This window comes from Lissotriton helveticus, chromosome 11 (genome assembly GCF_964261635.1).
Source record: "Lissotriton helveticus chromosome 11, aLisHel1.1, whole genome shotgun sequence".
NCBI classification, from domain to species: domain Eukaryota; kingdom Metazoa; phylum Chordata; class Amphibia; order Caudata; family Salamandridae; genus Lissotriton; species Lissotriton helveticus.
Genome location: NC_136072.1, coordinates 987026941 through 987046118, shown reverse-complemented (window position 1 = coordinate 987046118; position 19178 = coordinate 987026941). Strand labels below are relative to the sequence as shown.

At 44.0% G+C, this 19178-nt stretch overlaps 1 protein-coding gene across 1 annotated transcript in view; it reads left to right on the top strand.

The window, feature by feature from the left end:
- Nucleotides 1-19178, top strand: part of ANKRD13A (ankyrin repeat domain 13A) — a 482945-nt gene that overhangs the window by 374475 nt on the left and 89292 nt on the right. The window contains exon 13 of the mRNA XM_078667340.1: nt 12640-12803. Within this exon, the coding sequence (XP_078523466.1) occupies nt 12640-12803 (164 nt within the window). The remainder of the gene's footprint in view (nt 1-12639; nt 12804-19178) is intronic.

The following is a 19178-nucleotide window of genomic DNA, read 5'->3' as shown; positions in this document are numbered from 1 at the left end:
GGAGACACCCATGGCGTAGGACCATCTGTCTTTTCGATAATGTCAGTTTGTAACAGCTCCTGAATTTCCTCCTTCACCGCTTGCTGAAGATGAAAAGGCACTCGTCGATGGTGTTGAGCCACAGGGCGCACTTGATCATTGATGTGGAGGCGGATCTGGCATTTGTCCATTTTGCCTAGCCCAGTAAATAATTTGGGGAACTTGCGGATTAAATCCGGATCATCACTGACTCTGTAAACGATCTCCACCAGGTGGAGACGTTCCGCCGTCGGCAGGCTGAGGAGGCACTCCGCCTCGGGACCTTCAATGACATGGATATATGCTGCCACCGATTTTGTCTTCGTGTGTGAGAATTGTTTTGAATCTGCCCAAGCATGGAAGTGGTTTCTTCACCATCCAGGTGAAAACTCTTACGTGTGCTGGGCTCAGGTGAGGTGGTGATTTCATCTTGTTATATTCTGTCACGGGCATGTAGTTCAGGGATGCCCCACTGTCAAGCATGAACTGTGTCGCATGAGTCCCCACTTTTATGTCCAATGGAGGATACCTTTTTAGTGGATCAGGGTCTGACACCATGCAGACATATTCATCAGTATAATTAGACTCTGCCAACGTCGATCTGGACTCTCTCGACGGTGATCGTTTCTGGTCCACTGAGATTCACGAGAGTCTCGGCTGGAGCGGGACGTTCCAGAGGATGACATCGCCCGGTCTTGCACCACTTTGGCGTGGTGTCTTCTGGGGTCAGACTGCCGCCTGTTCGTTTCACCTCTCCTTTCTTTGTTATATGTTCCACACATTGCTTCAAAGTGGTTCTTGCGCCCACACTTGTGACACTGTTGACCCATCGCTGGACAGACGTCTGAATGCGGATAATCGTATCCACATCGATAGCACTTTCTAGACCTGTCCAGTTTCTTTGCAGGTTCAGCCCTCTTGGCTCTCCGGCTAGACTCATACCGTCTGCGTCCTTTGTGTTGATGACGAGAGGCCGGTCTAGACCTTCTCTGCTGTTCACCTGACCTCCTGCGAGTCTTGGAGCTGTGCGTCCAGAAGGCTTGTTCTTTTCTCTCGCTTCTTCCTGTCTCCTTGCACTTGGCGTGTTCCTCCGCCTGATCATGTACCCTTGTCATTTCTTCTATATCATCAAGGTTATGGCTTTTTCTTAGCAACCTCCTCCGGAGTGTTTCGGAGTGACAGCCTTCAATCACTCGCAGTCTGATAGCATCTTCCGTTGAAAACGCATCAAAATTGCAGTACTGAGACAGTCGTCGTAACCTGGAGATGAAGGTGCTCATCATTTCTTCCTTGTCTTGACGAGCTTGATGAAAAATATATCTCTCAAAGTCCACGTTCCTCTTGTGTATGAATTTCTTATTCAGCGCTTCTTTTGCTTTGGCATAAGTCCCTTTGTCATCTTCTGGCAGCTCTTTAATCACTCTGCTGACTTCTTTGCCAACTAAATTACGCAGTGCAATGAGTTTCTTTCTATCTACAGTGACCTTTGAACCTTCAAGATAGTCCTCGAAATCTTCTAGCCACTCCTTCCATCGAGGGCCCATGCTTCCGCCAGCCACCAACATTAGTGGTTCAGGGGGACGCAAGTGTGATATTCGAGGTTCAGTCGAGGTAGCCACGGCAGCGTGGCCATTCTCTTGCGGTGGATTCGACATCCTTGAGCGTGATTGGCTACGTCACCTTTTATCTTACTGGTGCCAGTCGTTTTGTCGAAACCCCTTTTAAGGTATCACTGCTTGTTTTGCACTTTTAGCAATGCTTGTTTGCGATTGCCAGTGCTTGTTTTCTTTCACCAATGCTTATTTTATTTCAATTGCCAATGCTTGCTTTTGCATTTACCAGTGCTTGTTTCGCAGTTACCAAAGCTTATTTTGCATTTGCCAGTGCTTGTCTTTGAATTTACCAGTGTTTGTTTTGCAGTCACCAATGCTTATTTGCATTTGCCAGTGCTTGTTTTGCATTTACCAGTGTTTGTTTCACATTCACCAATGCTTGTTTGCATTTGCCAGTGTTTGTTTCGCATTCACCAATGCTTGTTTGCTGGAGCCGTGAACCGCCTGACTTCAAAATGGCCGCTTCCCATTTGCACATAGGGATTGTCCTGCGGGCTGCCTGACTTCAAGATGGCCGTCGCTAGTGAAATTTCAACTTCATTCTCCTCACTCCGATCCAGTCACTGAGACTCACCGGATCGCCGATCTTGTCAGTAGCACTGTAGCAGCCGCGCTCCACTTGCTTTCTCTGGAACTTCTTCGCGAAGGGGTCATGGCAGGCTCGCGATTCTGTCGCTTCGCTCGCTGTCACTTCCGACACCTTGCCAAGTTGCACGCATCTGGGGTGAGCTCCCGTTTTGGCGCGAAGTGACTTCTCGGCAGCAAACTTATTTTAGCACTCACTCGGCAGCGCTCCACACGATCGACGGATCGTGGAGCTGTCACAGCTGTCGCTGGCCTGGGTCCTCAGGCGGCGACTTCTCTGGGGGCACACGTGTCGCGACGGCGACTACTTCTCGGTGCTGCCCAGGGACAGGGCACTCGTTTCCTCAATGTGGGGATGGCAGGTTACTTCATCCCACCCTCGTCGCCAGCTGTAGTGTCGTGCATGCAATAATGACAGACACTACTTGATGTTCAAGGAGCTTTATTAACACACTCCTTCCTCGTCCTTGTCCCTACTCTAACTAACTCTTTCCTGCTCGTGCCCCGCCTCTTCCTCCACCCCATGACTCCACCCATGCCCAGCTACTAGAATACTCAAAGACATAACAATAAGGAGCAATAGCACTCCTAATGTATGGCGGGCCAATCACCCATTGAAACCAAAATGCAAAAGTAGTGCCAAAATAATTGCTAAAAAATTGCTGCAGTGTAAGTAAACAGTAGTTGGCCGGAGCTCTCGGGGAGGGCAAACTGCGAAAAGGGCATGACGGATGCATGTGCTTGACAAAAGGGGATATTGCAAAATGGAGTGACGATGGTGCCAGCAAATGGGAAGGCTGTGGGCAGGGTGGAGCCTATGATGTAGATGCAGCATATCTCGGCTGGAGACAGTGCATGTGCGCCTTCTAGAGACGAGACCTAAAAAAGGGAGCATCATAGCTTTCTAGTTAATTCATTGCTACTAGGCATCTGCAGTGCGGCAGCATTGGTGAACATGACACAATTTTACCAAACACTGTCTTGTTGACATTCAGGTATAAAATGAAACTGTGCAAGGTCAAACAGTTTTAAAACTCTTATTTAGTATAACTCCCTCTTCAAACCCTACTCCACAACGGGGCAGCACCATGGTGTAATCTGTGCACAGCATGTGAATCTAAAAGAGATTTCATACTTCAAAATGTAAATTTGGTTTTGCAGCTTGAAACTCTCATATATTCCCATGTGACCCACCCATCTCCCTGGTGAAAGAGTGGAGTTGATGCAAAAATAAATCGAAAAAGGAAGTCACATATGGAAGCATTGTGGGCTTATGGTTAACTTCATAGTGAAAACAACAATTACAGCACCTCTGTACTGTTAAACCTATTGCACAGCTTTGGGTGAAGTAATTCACAAGTCCTTATGTAGTTTTGAAAGCGTTTTTATTCTTTAGTTTCAACAATTCATCCAGTTTCACTTCTCTGTTTTTGTTCTGATAAGACTGTCCAGAAATACCCATTGCTTCACATGAGGCGGTTGTGCCCATCCAAGCCTCTTACCACTTCACGTAGGGGACATTAAATTCATGTGTTACAGCAGATGTTTTAATCCCAATGCATTTCGGGCCCTCATTTTTAGCCCTTCTTCGGGGGGAAGCTGCGAGACTGTCAATGCTGATTTATGTTTGCTTTGCGCCCTCCTCTCTCAGTAGCTGCCATTGCAATCAAGTACTGAAATACAGAAGAATTAAGTTAAACAAGGTGTGCATATGCCATCCCCATATGGTTAACTTCATAGTGAGCCATACAGTTCCACCCGAGTCGATGCCCATAAGAAGTAAAAACATTTTTTTTTTGAAAAGCCGATTATGAAAACATCTGGACTTAACCTCTAGAGATGATAGAATTACTTCAAGCATGTGAATTTAGAAGTTTCAAAATGCAAAACCTTATTTACAGGTAAATCTTTTCTCTTTACGGGACCATCCCTTTAATGACTTGCTATCCAGATGCCCTATCATGAGTTTGTTCTCTGAATTCATAAACATCCCACCCGCCTTCCTGTTAAACCAGCAGAATAGCTTAATGTGACTGTATGTGGATTAATTTTAGTCCTTACCATCAGTAATGAACTGCCTGACTGACTCTGCAGTGCATCATGGACCAGTATAGCTTCTAGAATCCTTAGAAAAGGAATGTACAAAATCACTCACGTGGAATCTTAGCATACGAGCATTGTTCCATGTTCTGTTACATTCTTTTGCATATATTATTTTAGTAGAGCTTTTAGAGTGCTGTGTTCTGGTAATTGTAATTTAGAAGTGGCAATTATTTTGAATTGCAGGTTTGGCTTTATTTTACATTTCTTATTAACAATAAAAAGTGTATGTGCTTGCACATGATATACTGTTAAAAAATATTGAGCAACTACTGATACTAGAGACTATTATGTTCGAGGCATGTGTGTTGGTAAATACACATGCTTTGCATTTTCCTGCCATCTAGTGTTGGGTCCGGATGTGTGCAAGTTGTTTTTCTTCTAAATCTTTTGAGTCCCAAGGTAAAGTGAGTCCTCCTCTTGGGAATAGTGCGCATGGGCATCAACTCCATTTTAGATTGGGTTTTTCTTTCTCCGTTGGGTTCGGACGTGTATTACTGCGATCCGGTTCAAGACTGTTTCAGACTCCTTTTAGTTCGTAATTCACCCTTACCCTCAACGGTATTGTTATTGAACACGTTCCCGTCTTTGCATTTCGAAATCTGGAAAACTATTGCACGTTGGATCGATGCGCTCTAACAGCGGCCCTTCTGGCCTATCCCTTTGAGACCTATCCCTTTCGGGCCTATCTTTCCATCCCTTCGGCTCCTCTTTAGAATGCCCTGTTGGTGGAACAGACATCTTTCCGCTTCTGTCCCAGCTGCCATGCGAAGTATCCGCGGACCGACCTTCATTAGGTCTGCAATTTGTGCTGATCTTCAACCACATAGAAGAAGACGATGAGGCCTGTTGATCATTTCGATCGAAGAAAACTTTGAGACCGAAGGCCACGTCGCAAGAGAGATCGACGAAATGCCGGACATCTACGGATAACCAAATGTCGAAGAGGAGGAAGAACTCAACAAGAAAGAGGCTTTTACTGTTAATGACTCAGAATTTAAGATCGACCGCCAGATGCAGGACCTTCCACTGGATCAGCGTACTAGGAGTACTGATGTCCCAGTCCTGCCACCAAAAAACATTTGGCTCCAACTGAACATTAGTCTCCCGGGCCACCACTGCCAGCAGGCCGTGATCGGCACCAAAAAAACTAGTCGGATGCCCCGCCCTCCGGCTTGGCTCTGAAACTCTACCCAAAGCCGACCACTTTGTTACTGAGCTGATCGGCTACCTCCTCAGCACTGACCACTTTGTACCAAAACAGAAATCCACCTTGGCTCCGAAGAACTCCAGCTCAGCACTGAGACCTGACTTTGGTACTCCAGTGGAACCAATTCTCCACAAATTGCAGGAAAAACTTGATGCCTGCAGAGACAAATCCACATACAGTCTCACACTGGGCGTATTTAGGCCAAAAATGTGGTTCCTGCGCCATTTCCATCCAAACGCCAACTCTTCTTCAAAGAGGCCATTGATCTGCCAGTGCCATAAAAAAATAGAGGACTAACAAGACCACCTGTCCCTTGCACCCTCTTACACCATCTTCTGCTCCACCTCCCCTCGTCATTCTACCGGTGATCCATTAGACATCACTCCTCAGGGGTCCCGCATTAATTCCCAGGTGGGCACGGGACAGGGGATGATACTTTTGATGCACCACAGCTCTCTGATCCTTAGTTGGCTTACGATATTGACCCTCCAGGGGACACTGATCCTGACCTGTACCCTGCTAGCCATTTCCTCCTGATGATCCAACCTCTTATTAGGAGCTCATTGGCAGGGCTGCAATTTACCATCGGGTGGCGCTAAATAAGGAGCCTATAGATGAGGATTTCCTTTTCGAAACCCTATCTACAACACATAGGGCAACACAATATCTCCCTAGAGTATGCTGCAACATAGAGACAATCTTTTCCAAGATCCTGTGCGAGCTGGTATTATCCCTCCCAAAGTCGATTTAAAAAAAATACAACACCTCCACCTCTGACCCTATTTATATTAGGTAATAAATTCCACTTGAATCTCTTGTTGTCTCCAACGCCTGTGAGAACACAAATTCCTAGGCTGCTAGTGATGCTCCACCTCCTCAGTAAGCTCATTGGTACCTCTGGCAAAAGAGTAGCAGTGCTGGCTGCCAATTGCTGGTGCGTTTCGAACACCATGAGGTTATTGGCCAGATACGAAAGTACCCACTGGGACGAAATGCAGCACCTTCCAGAGAAGCATAAAAAGAGGGCAAGAGCTTGTAGCTGATGTCAAACTTATTTTCAATACATCCATTAGGTGCGCCGATACCAGTGGCATCGCACATGTATTTAAGACAATTTTTTCGGGACTATTAGCACCCTTTGAAGCAGTCCTGAACATCTTCCCGAATTCCGTGCACTCTGTGTTCGGTGGCCTGCCTCTTCTATTGGGACTCGTACCAGGAATTTTATTTTTGTTCCTTCTGCTCCGATATGGAAAATCCAGCCACAAACAAAACTCAGGCTACCATGGAAGAAACGATCCTTGTAATGAGATGCCGAGAAAGAATAACTAAAGTACTCGGTTTAGCTCGACTAAGAGATCTGAATACCACATGGTTTCTTTCATTCAGACCAATCTGGCAAGATTGCATCTTACCTGTTCTACGATGCCTGCTATGCGGAGAAGAAAGCCTGTTGGACGTCTGTCTTACACTACCATCAACAGTACCTTTGGATAACAATACTTTGCTTGGTTCGGTAACGGCTCGAGAAGTGTGTTGTCCCCAGCGGCTACCTATTCTGATGACGGCATTCGTTGAGACTTCACCATTACGATTAGGTGACGGTGAGGTACGAGATGAAAGCGGCACACAGGTACCACCTTCTGTGACCATTGCTGATCTAAACAGCGACGACAGCAATGCCTCTCATGTCTGCACTATTTCTGCTTTTTCGAACTTGGTGGAAATTTCCCCTACTGTTGTAGACGAATTCTTTGCAGCCCTATCTGAGTTAATGTTCTCTCCTAACAACGAGAATAACTTTGAGCACACAGCGTTCCCTGGAAACTGAATTCGACCTTCAATTTTTAAAAAACAGAGTTATAAAAAACTGTGGAACAATTTTTTGCCCTGAAAGCGAATTTATTTTTCCCCGTTCCCAAAATATTTACTTATTTTTTGGCACACACTACTCTGCTTAAAGTAGAACTATTCTTAGAGAACGAGATTTCTATTTTGAAACTCGAGACAATATTTTGATTCAGCCTCTAGCACATGTACAATCTTGTATAAATATGTGATGAAATGGTCTCGACCTTCTCTTCTGTATTAAGAGCCATTTCATAATTGTAATTTTGTGATTCATTCAGCCAATATTTGAACATACTATATTTGCATAATCTGAATGATATAATTGCTTGAAAAACGTACAGTATACTACTCATTTTTCATGTACATACCATTTCAAATGCATTTTATGTATTTTGGGGTGGGCTGGAAAACACATGCATAGTTATATGTTTAATATTGCTTATTATTTAGTAATGATGGACATTATACGTGGAGTGGGTGTTGTGAACGTTTCTAGGACCCTATGTAGATATTCCCGAGTAATGCCCTTATGTGGTTATAACATATCATATCCTTATAAAGGCATAAGAATCATATCCATATTTAGTCATAGCCAATGCAGTCCAAATACGGCAAGGCTACTCCCATAGACTCCTAGAAAGTACAACGCGTTCTTTAAACAAACCAAGCCTCCAGCAGCCCGGGAAATCCCCCCTGCTTTTGTTTTGATTTGTCCAAGAACTCCTGGAGTCCTGAAAGATCTGTAAGTTCTTAGTGACGTCTTATGTCCAACCTTATGTCAAACTCTGCACATTCCAGGTATAAAGATACCAACAGCTGCCCTAGCAAACACGCGGTGGTATTGGAGCAGATCAGCTGTCTAGTTGCCCGACGCCCTGCTGTGGCAAGTGCCGAAGGAAGCCGACCCTCCCATTGACACACTGAGAGAGACGCTGTCTTTTCTCCTGCCGAGAAATCCAGCTCCAGTGTTTCCAGTCACCCTTGCGGGTTACTGGGAGATAGAGTCCTGAGAACGAGATACAAGACCTCCTTCATTCTCTAACTAAGGTACGGCGCTGATTAGATCCTTAGAGAATTCTTGATTCAGATTCTTGGCAAAACTATCTTAACTTAAACTGCAGCTCACTTACTCCTTCCCACGTATTAGGCTTAGGTTAGGTACACCGGGGTAGGCATATCTTAGAAGCACCAGTTGAATACGTTTAGTCATTGTTTTATATATATATATATATATATATTTTATCTATTTTAAACACGGTATGGCTTAGAAACTGTACCATGCTTTTACAGTATTATTTCATAATACTCCTTTTACTGTACGCACTTTACTTTATAACAAGTATTGCAATTGTGGCAACTCACTTCTCTTGCATGAGAAAGAAGACTGTTCAATAAATAACCACTTTTATTGAAAACGCCTGTCTCTCTATTTCTCTGCGCTTCTGGTGAATCTAAGTATGCACGATTGACTGAGTGAAATAGTTATCTATTGTTTCCGCGACTCTGGAGATATACTCCTTATTCTGGAGAGAGCAAAGTTGTCATGTTAATGCGGTTGTCAGAAACTAATCCCTTCTTGTCTATTCAGGAAAGTTAACTCCTTCCTGTTCACTCGAGAAAGTTTCTAATGACCTCTGAGCTAGCTGGCATTCATAATTAAGTCTAACATATTCAGTAGAGACCTAGTCGACCTCAGTCCTACATCTAAACTATCGTTTATGTTATTCCAATGCGCAGAGCCTATTGGGAATATAGGAACTACACTACAGCTCCTCCTATACAAAAACAACATATTCTGATGCCTCTTCCTCATACCACCGAGATCAGAATCACCACTTCTTTCCCAGAGGCTAATACAGGGACACATACAAGAGCAACAACTCGAAGGGTAGAGCCAAAGCTGCTCCCGCACGTGGTGCAGCACCTACCACAAAGCAGTGACTCTCTTATCCTTCCCCCGATCATTCCATACCAGTCCGGGGCTGATTGCAACAGTTTCTCCCCACTTGGCAAGCCATAACATTGGATCAGTGGGTGTTGGATATTATCTAACATGGTTATTGTTTTAAGCTCATTACCACACCTCCAAACATTCCACCTCATGCTCACAGGCTGTCTATGGAACACCAAACATTTCTCAAACAGGAATTTCATGCTCTTTTGCTCAAAGGAGCCATATAACCCATTCCTCTTCAACATCAGGGGGTCAGTGGTATACTCCCAGTACTTCCTAATCTCCTAAAAGGACAGGTCTTTGCCACCAATGTTAGATCTGTGGCCCTTAAATCATTACATCCTGTTAGAGCATTTCCATATAGTCACTCTTCAAGACATGATCCCACTCCTACAGCAAGGTGACTTTCTCTCAGCCCTAGACTTAAACGACCCCATCTTTCATATTTCAATACATCCAGCACATCGAAAATACCTACGGTTTGTGAAAGCAGGCAAACATTACCAATTCAAAGTCCTCCCATCCGGGGTGTTCACCGCACCTTGAGTATTCACCAAATGCCTAGTATTGCTAGTAGTGGTAGCAGCACATTTACGCACACAAAATATCCATGTCTTCCCGTATGTCGACGACTGGTTATCAAAGCCAGTACTCTTCCACTGTGTCAACAATACACTCAAAGTACCATAAACCTGCTCCATCAGCTACGCTTCACCATCAGTTTCCAAAAATCTCATCTTCAGCCTTTATAGATTCATCCTTATCTGGGTGTTATCCTTATCACACAGGTTAGATTAGCCTATCCCAGTACAGTAAGAATCTAAAATTTCCAAAAGCTAATACCACCTCTTAGCATACCACCTCCCAGGATTGGTCAGCAATTTTGCCGACCTCAGCAGGATGCGGCAAAAAGTCCACAACGGGGAATTCTACCCCCAAGTCCTCCTTCCTTACTTCCACAAGTGGGGGTTTCCACATATACTTCTGTTTGCAACCGCAGACAACACAAAATGCGCAGACTTTGCATCCAGGTTCCTACATCCACTATCCAAGGACAATGCTCTATGGATGAATTGGTCAGGGATATTTGCCTACGTTTTTCTGCCTCTCCCTCTTCTTCCTTTTTTGGTTCGGAAGGTCAGGCAAAACATCCCTCACACTCATATCAGTAGCTCCTACATGGGTCCGATAGCCATGGTTCATAGCACTACTTGAACTCTCTGTTGCTCCGAGAAGCTTCCCCTCAGCCTAGACCTTCTCGCTGAGAACCATGGAGAAATCAGGCAAGCAAATCCCAGAGAACTCAGCCTAGCGATTTGGCTCCTGAGGTCATAGAATTCAATTATCTCTGTATCCCACCTGACCATTCTCAAAGAAGCTACTAGAGTATGCTGTACAGCTAATTGGAAAAGATTTGCTTGTTACTGTCATACTAGCAGTATCAATCCCTTTCATGCTACAACACAAAACATTGTTTAGTTACCGTCTACATTTAGAACTCTCTAGCCTTGCGTTCACTTCCATACGATTACATCTCACTACAGTGGCACCTATCTAAAAAATAGGCAACACTTAGCTTTTCTTAAAGTACCAGTCATTAAAGCTTTTATGGAAGGCCTTAAGAGAGTGATTCCACCTCGAGTTCCACCTGCACCTACCTAGAATCTCAATATCATTCTCACAAGACTTATGAGTCCACCTTTTGAAATACTACATAATTGTGCCCTCCAATTCCAATCTTGAAATGTCACTTTTTTAATTGCCATCACTTCACTTAGACGTGTTGGTGAGCTCCAGGCACTAACTTTAGTAGAACCCTTCCTCCGGCTACACAGGGATAGAGTGGTTCACCTCACCAACCCAAAGTTCTTTCCGAAGGTGGTCTCAACCATTCACCTTAACCAATCACTTGAGTTACCTGTATTCTTTCATCAACCAGACTCCGTTATGGAATGGACTCTTCATAAATTAGATGTTAAAAGAGCAATGCTGTATTACATTGACAGAACTAAAGACTTTCACTTGCTTTTTCGCACCCTCATAAAGGAAAGCCCATATCCAAATCAGGTATTGCCAGTTGGATAATTAAATGCATCTAAACATGTTACGGCACAGCCAAAAAGATTTTACCAACGCCTCCTACAGCACACTCTGTTTGCAAAATAAGGGCTTTTGTAGGCAATATCGCACTAGCCGATATATGTAGAGCTGCTACATGATGCTCGCCACACATTTTCACTAAGCACTGTTGTGTGGATGTCCTACAATGCCAACAAGCTAAAGTAGGTCAGGCCATGCTATGTACACTTTTTCAATTTGCATATAGCCATGTCTGAACTGGGGTGGCTGAGTGAACTAAAGAATGGTGATGGATTAAACCCAGATCAGTTGACTGGGGGTGAGTGTTTGATTTGTTCAAGCGCTCCGTCCATCATCCCCTTTTGTATCGCTATGTACACTTTTTCAAGCACCGGCAACACCCACAGGTTAGCCACCGCTTGTGGAGAGCACTGGTTTACAGTCTATGTAAAGCATGTGTATCTACAGCCACACATTCCTTTTAACAGATTATGTAACTTACCATGTTAGCATCTGTTCTTGGCATGTAGTGCTGTAGATTCACATGCGCTCACCCTCCTCCCCGGACACCTGTGGCTGTTGCACTTCCTTTTTGCGTACGCATGGACATCTCTGTACTGACACTTTCTTACACTCCATTCTCACCCGTCTGCAGGAAACCAAGAGGAGGAGTGACTTTACCCTGTGACTCGAAAGACTTCTTAGAAGAAAAACACATTTCACACATCCGGAACCAACACTAGATGGCAGGAGTATCTAAAACATGTGAATCTACAGCACTACATTCCAAGAACAGAGCGCTTACAGGGTAACATAATCCTTCCATTGTGGTAGATAAAAGCTTAGAACATACCATTTCGGCCAACAGGAATGTGGATGTGTGACTAGATCCACTTGCTAGAGAGAGCACCAGGATTTGGGTGTGTTAAAACCTCTTGTAGAAATACCAATACCAACCTGAGTTTTCCTGGTATTGATGAGAACAAACAAGCTACATCAGTCTTTCCACACCACATTACCAAATTTTCTTCCCTTTTCGGACTGATTTTCCCTTAGTAAATTGTCTGTTTGCTCCCAAGTAGGAATTCCTCAGTTACTCAGAATGAGGGCCACCATTTTGCCAGACTTATCACCCACAATGATAAAAAGACATGACTATGTTTTGTGGTATGTAGCTATCATGCTACTTATTTCTCCCTTCACTAATGGTTTTTAAATTGCTATTTCAGATTCTTGTTCCTCTAAGTTTGAGGTTGATCAGTCTGTATTTGCCATACCCCCATCTTACCACATTCAGGAAAATGGAAGAAGTATGCACACTCGGGATGAGGAAGAAGATGAAATTATGCAGTTTGCTATACAACAGAGTTTGCTGGAAACCTCCAAGAGTCTAGTAAGTCTAAATGATTAGATGATGCTGTTGATTTTTTTTTTTTAAATGTTCAACTCAGCAGTGTGTATAGTTTGCCGCCAATACAAAACATTGCTTTTTAGTGCGCTTATAACATCTTTGTTTACAGTTATGAATTTCCTAAATATGCAGTCTGTTTGCTAAAAATACATTGCCATCATTACTTTCGCACAGGAAGAGTGGGAACTGCTCTTTCGGAATGAAAAGAATTGCCAAAGTAAGATTGACTTCCCAACAGTGGCTGTCCTAAAATAGACCGAAGCCTCCAGGGGTCGAAACACAGCAGTTGTATGGAATTAGAGGAATCCCAGAGCAGTAGTCAAACTGTTATAGTCCTTCTCACCCTGATAATGATGTCTATCAAAACACTGTTGTTGGAGTACCTCCCAATAAGACAGACTCTACTTCAGGATACTTGCTGAGCATAGCCTTTGAGAGCCATCTCCATTGACATGCCACTCCTTCAGTATTTAAAAAACAACGCTCATAACCTAACTGCACAACCCAATTTGATCATGCCCAGTAAGGTCCCATATGGAGTTCTGCCAACCACAAAATGGCAAATTGGCAACTGCAGTAGAAGACATCGTCCTGCTGCCCCATATGTCACTGATCATATTGGTTCTATTTTGCTCCTCCCCAGGTTAGCTTGTCTGATGCCATGAATCAGGTAGCGTTCATTTCTCCTGGTTGGTAGCTGGTGATGGTTCAACTCTCGCGGAGTAGGAACCTGGGGCTTGATCATCTAAAGATTTTCAGAATGCTAGCAAATAAAAAGCGCAGTCTATGGACAAGGGCGGCCTCAACTAAGTATGGAATGGTGCTCACAGCAGCAGCATGAAGCTACCGGGCGCTCTGTGTTGAAGTGAATAGTCCAGTGGTGTCTGCTTTCTATTATTCTGCTGTAGTACATCTTCAGCCTATGTTCTTTCCTTGGTCCTAAATCAGTGACATTTGAAAGAAGAGTAGGGGCTGAGGCATTGAGTACTTCTCTGTCCTCTTGAGCCACTGAAGATTGGCAGATGCTTAGCTAGGTAGGGCAAACATAGATAGCCCTCAATAAACATAAACTAAAACTGTTAGTCGTATCGTATCAAAACTTTTATTCGATTGGCACTTAGCAGAATCATAAAAAGTACATCATAAAATTACGGTACATAGTTAAAACGCAGTATTATGATACAAGTAAAAACTGATTGACATTAAAAACTTTTAGTAAAAACAATTATTGCAAATTGTATACAAGAAGACATGGAATCATAAAAAAAGTAGCTCAAACTTTACAGCGGATTTTCAAACATGATTTTAAGAAACAAGCTACACATTTAGCGGCATTTTGTGTATCTAGTGACTGCAGGGCCAGGTAGGCTGGCCGGCAGGTTCTCAAACCCATTGCACGAAGAAGGGGGATAATCCAGCGCTTGCGGGGTTGCTCGTATTATCGGCAGAACAAGGTTACATGAATTGTGGACTGGGATGATATTCCATCACAAGGACATTTAATCAGATCATGTGACCAGTTTAACTCAATGGGGAAAGTAACAAGGCGAAAGAAAGAATTAAATCGAAATCTGGTTAAAACAAATTTTTCATAATTGGATAAGAAAAAAGTTAAATATGGCTGAATACCAGGGGAGGTCTGAACCATTAAGATCTGCACATTTGTTGGCCTAGATACTTCTTGAGAAAGACGCAAATCTCTGAGGTGGTTTAAACAGAGATTTTTCAGGGCACTCCTGGTGATGTCTGATGTTGAAATAGGCTCAGAGAAGTAAGATGTGCAGTTCAAATCCTTTAGAAAATTGGAGACATATAACAGCCAAGGAATTTTGCTCCAGCTTGCCAAGGATAAGCAGTCAGTTATTAATGAGCGGGTTAAATGACATTGCGGTTTATTCCAAATACGGTGCCATAGGAGGATCGGCTGACATCTGATGTTATCTGTTAAGTAATCGATGCCCAGCTCAATGTGGCAACCGTATATTGGGGCGCTTTGAGGAAGTGCCAAAATGTATTTTAAGAACCCGTTTTGGACCTTTTGTAAATCATCTACAGGAGCGTAGCCCCAAACACCTGCGCCGTAAGTTGCTACGCTATGGCATTTGGCGTGATAAATTTTGAGCAACTCGGCTGGTTTGCCCAATTTTCTCAAAAAGGAAACCAGAGCTGAAGTTGCTCTCTGATAGAGTAACTTTTTACTTGCCACTGCTTGTTTCCAGGATAATTGGTCGTCCAATAGGATACCTAGATAAGGATATTCCCTGGCACGTTCCAATCTAACTTGTTCTATAAAAACAGGTTTAGGGTTCTTTGCCTTGGGGCCAATGTGCATGACAAAGGTTTTGCTTTTATTTACTTTCAACCCCAAGGAAAACATGAACTGACAGTATTTGTCTAATTGTCTTTGTAGCTGAATTAGTGTTCTTGCTAAGATAACTGAGTCATCCGCGTATAGTAAAGCGGGAATAGGGCGATGATTAATAGATGGAAGGTCCTGGCTCCTTGCTAGCATGGCCGATTCCAGCCCGTTGGTATAAAGATTAAATAAGAAAGGGCCCAGGACACAGCCCTGTCTAACTCCTTTGTTTACTAGTTCGCCGCCGATCCCATATCTCACGCACGCAGTAGCATCGGAGTAGAGCTCGCAGAGAAATTTTATAAGAGGAGGGTCTACCCCCAATTCACTGAGAATGGACCACAACCTAGAGTGTATCACGCAGTCAAAGGCTGCGCTGAGATCGACGTAAACTAAGTACAGATTACCTCCTTTTGCCCCTACGTACTTGCCTATTAGGAGGGTGAGATTCAATACCTGTTCAACAGTGCCAAGTCCCTCCTGGAATCCATACTGGAGATCAGTTAGAATGTTATTCCCCAACGCCCAATCCTGGAGGCGATCCAAGATCAGTCGGCCTGCGACTTTCCCCAGGGAGTCCAGGAGAGAGATGGGCCTGTAACAGGCTGGGTTATTGCGTTCACCCTTTTTAAAGATAGGGAGCAGGATAGAAGAAGACCAGGAATCTATTAGGCCTATCTTTGAAACTGCTACCATTACCTGGGTGACGAGGGGTGACCAAAGTTCTATGTTACTTACAAAGATATCGAGTGGGACTCCGTCGGGACCGGGGGCCTTACCAGTTTTAGAGGATGATAGTGCGTTAATGACCTCGTTTAGGTCGAAATAGAGGTCAATTGGATATATTTGATCCTTGATACGATCCTTATCCGTCTGAGCCACAGTTATAGCGTTGACGGAGGAACTGCCAAATATCCTTGAAAAGTGAGCAACCCACTCGTCAGCCGACACAGCCACATCTAAGTGTTGGGAGGCTGTGGCATCTACCAAAAAGGGTGATTTAACAGTGCGCCAAAACAGGGAGCTGTCTTTGCTAAGACAACTCTCATGTAGTTGGGCCCAAAGATTTTTCTTTATTTCCTTTTTGCGGTTGTGATGTGCCAATTTATTAGCCTTTCTAAGTTTGGCTATCTCAACTGTGTCTCTATCTTGACTATGAAGGGCTCTTTTTAGGGCGGTTAACGCTTTACGGCAGGTAGAGTTAAACCATCCTGTGGCTTCCTGTTCTCGGGGTTTATGGTGACAGAATAATTCTGCCCGTATGATTTTTAAGACCTCCAGAAAGCTGGATAAAATCAGCTGGGGTGTGGAATCCTCTGCCAGACAGTTATTCAACCAAGGAAGGGCTTTAGATATAACTTTGCCGGTAATTACTTCAGGATCAACTTTGAACCATTTTACGGAGAAACCGTTTACTTTATCCATGGTCAAAGATTGTTGGTTTAATAAGCTGATCCTGGTGGGGTGAGAAAGAGCAGTGTTGATTGACAGGATAATACTATTTGGGAAGTGGTCGCTGGATATATGAGAACCTGTTTTAAATAATTGCAATTGGCCCTTTAATATTTGGGAACATAGAATATAGTCAATGAGACTTGACAGACCCCTACCGTGATATGTATGCTTAAAATCAACGGGTGGGTCCACAAGGTCATTTGCATATTCCAGTTCCAAGGAGAAAAGACAGTCATTCAGGGTATTACCTAAATACGAATGTGTGAAATGGGTCAAAGGGCAGTCATTTTCATCTTGAAGACCACAAATACCTTTCTTGTGATTGTTGCACAAAGGAACATTGAAATCCCCCCACCCCCCAAATCACATAACAGATAAGAGAGGGGTACTTGTTTCGTTGTTCTTTTATAAAAGAAGTGATATCAATTAAAGTCTTGACACAATCAGCAGGCAGGAGGTTGTTATACAAATTAATAAAAAAGTGTAACATGCATTTATTAAATGAGACCATTATAATTTGGAAGCTCACGCTGGTAAGAAGGACTGTTACGTTCATTGATGGTAAGTTATTTGCGAAATATGCTACTAGGCCTCCCTTTGATCTACCGTGAGTTGTAGTACTAGCTGGAACATGGTATATTTTATAACCCTGAATGTGTATGGGCTCGATGGCCCAGGTTTCCTGTAAGCATACTATTTGATGTGCGTTCACTATGTCCAACCATGGTTTGTGGTTTATCTTGGAGCGCAGACCTGCTACGTTCCAAAATAAAAGGTAAAATTCCTGGGGAAGTGTGTGTTATTAGGACAGTGGAATATGGTACAGAATGATCGTCACACTTGGTAGGGTTACCTTGCACTAGATCTAAGTCTAATGAACTTAAAGAAAGTGCTTGCCTGGTATCGCATGGGTACTTAATCGATGTTATTACTTCTAAGGGCACTAGTGATTCGTAGGCCATTTCTACAGGAGAGGGTGGTGATGTTGGAGTGGATTCTGCCAATGTAACTAAAATACCGTTCGTGGGATGGAGGCTCGAGGAGCGATGAGCTGGTTGCGATAATTTAGACTCGTGGAGGGAGGGACCTGTGCTATCCTGATTATTACAGGCTGGTGGTCAATCCACCATTTCCAAGCAGTCGTATCTATTTGCTAGTGGAACACCTCTCCATCCAAAAGTTGGAGCAACGTCTCTACCTCCATGTCCTGGCCAGTCCACCCAATCTCGTCTTCTGTCCCAGTTTCCAACTTGAGTCCAGTTCCATTCTGGACCTTCGTTATATCGGGGTGTTGGCGGGTAGAAATAAGAGAGTCTTTTGGTATCTATCCCATCATTTCCTATTTGCGTACCCCAGGAGCAAATATGCTCGACTGTGAGTGGATCCTCAAAATTAACAATAACGGAGTGTCCCTGGATTCTTTTTGGCTCTTTACCTATCCAGGGGACCCTGCGGACCATTGTGACTCTATTGTCTGAATACGGTGGAAGAGGTCTATTAGTAGATAGCCAATGTAGTACTTTGTTTCTTAGGGACCAACCTAGTTCTTCCGAGTTTGTACTCAGCTCGGGAACTCCGGTCGTGATCACCACATACGGACTAGCTTCTGGGGGTAAGTGGATAGGATAACCACCCCTCCTCCTAGTCCTAGGGATAGTATTTTAGTTTTAAATGTATTTTATTGAGCCAATAAGCATAGTAAAGCATCACATTACAGTGTACTTGTAACAGGTAAACCAATCGAGAATGACAGGCAGGCGTGTGTCCAGCACTCTGTGTGATATGGCAAGGAAAATGGTTTCCCGATGAGAGCGTTTTGATGCTCAGAAGGCAGATGATAGGCAATATTAGCAAACAAGTTTAAACAAACAATGCCCACAAAACCTCTCCATCCCCCCAGCCCTCCCCCGCCCCCCTCCCTCACCAATGTGCCGTATGTGGGAGATCCATCTTTCTCCGGTCAGAGAAGAGCTGTCGTGATTACCCTTGAGGTTCCTGAGTACCAGTAGCTGTGTCCGTAAGGCGCAGCAATCGGAGCTATCTCGGGCAGGTTATTTCATTGAACTCCTTAGATAGGAGAGATATAAATGGCTGCCAGATCTTTTGAAATGTATCTGAAGTATGTGTGAGGGTTGCTTGGATGCGTTCCATGCCCAGGGTGAACCAGAGTTTGTGTAGCCATCCTGTATGCGTGGGTTTGGTTGGCGATCCCCAGAGTGATAGAATATGTTGTGTAGCTGCCTGCATGGCAATGCCCATCTGGCGACCTCGGGTAGATTTCAGGGGAAAAGTGAGTGCGTTTGGGAGTCCCAGGATGGCATACGCGGGAAATCTTGGGATTTCGGTGTCAAAGGTTGCATCTATATCATTCAAGACTGTGTCCCAGTAACTTCGAACCTCTCCACAGTCCCAGAGGATATGTGTCAAAGTGCCCTGTTCCCCGCACCCTCTCCAACATAAGTCGCTCCGGGATGGGTTGCCTCTGTGAAGCCGGACTGGTGTAAGGTGCCAATATGTCGCTAATTTCACGGCTGTTTCCCTGCCCG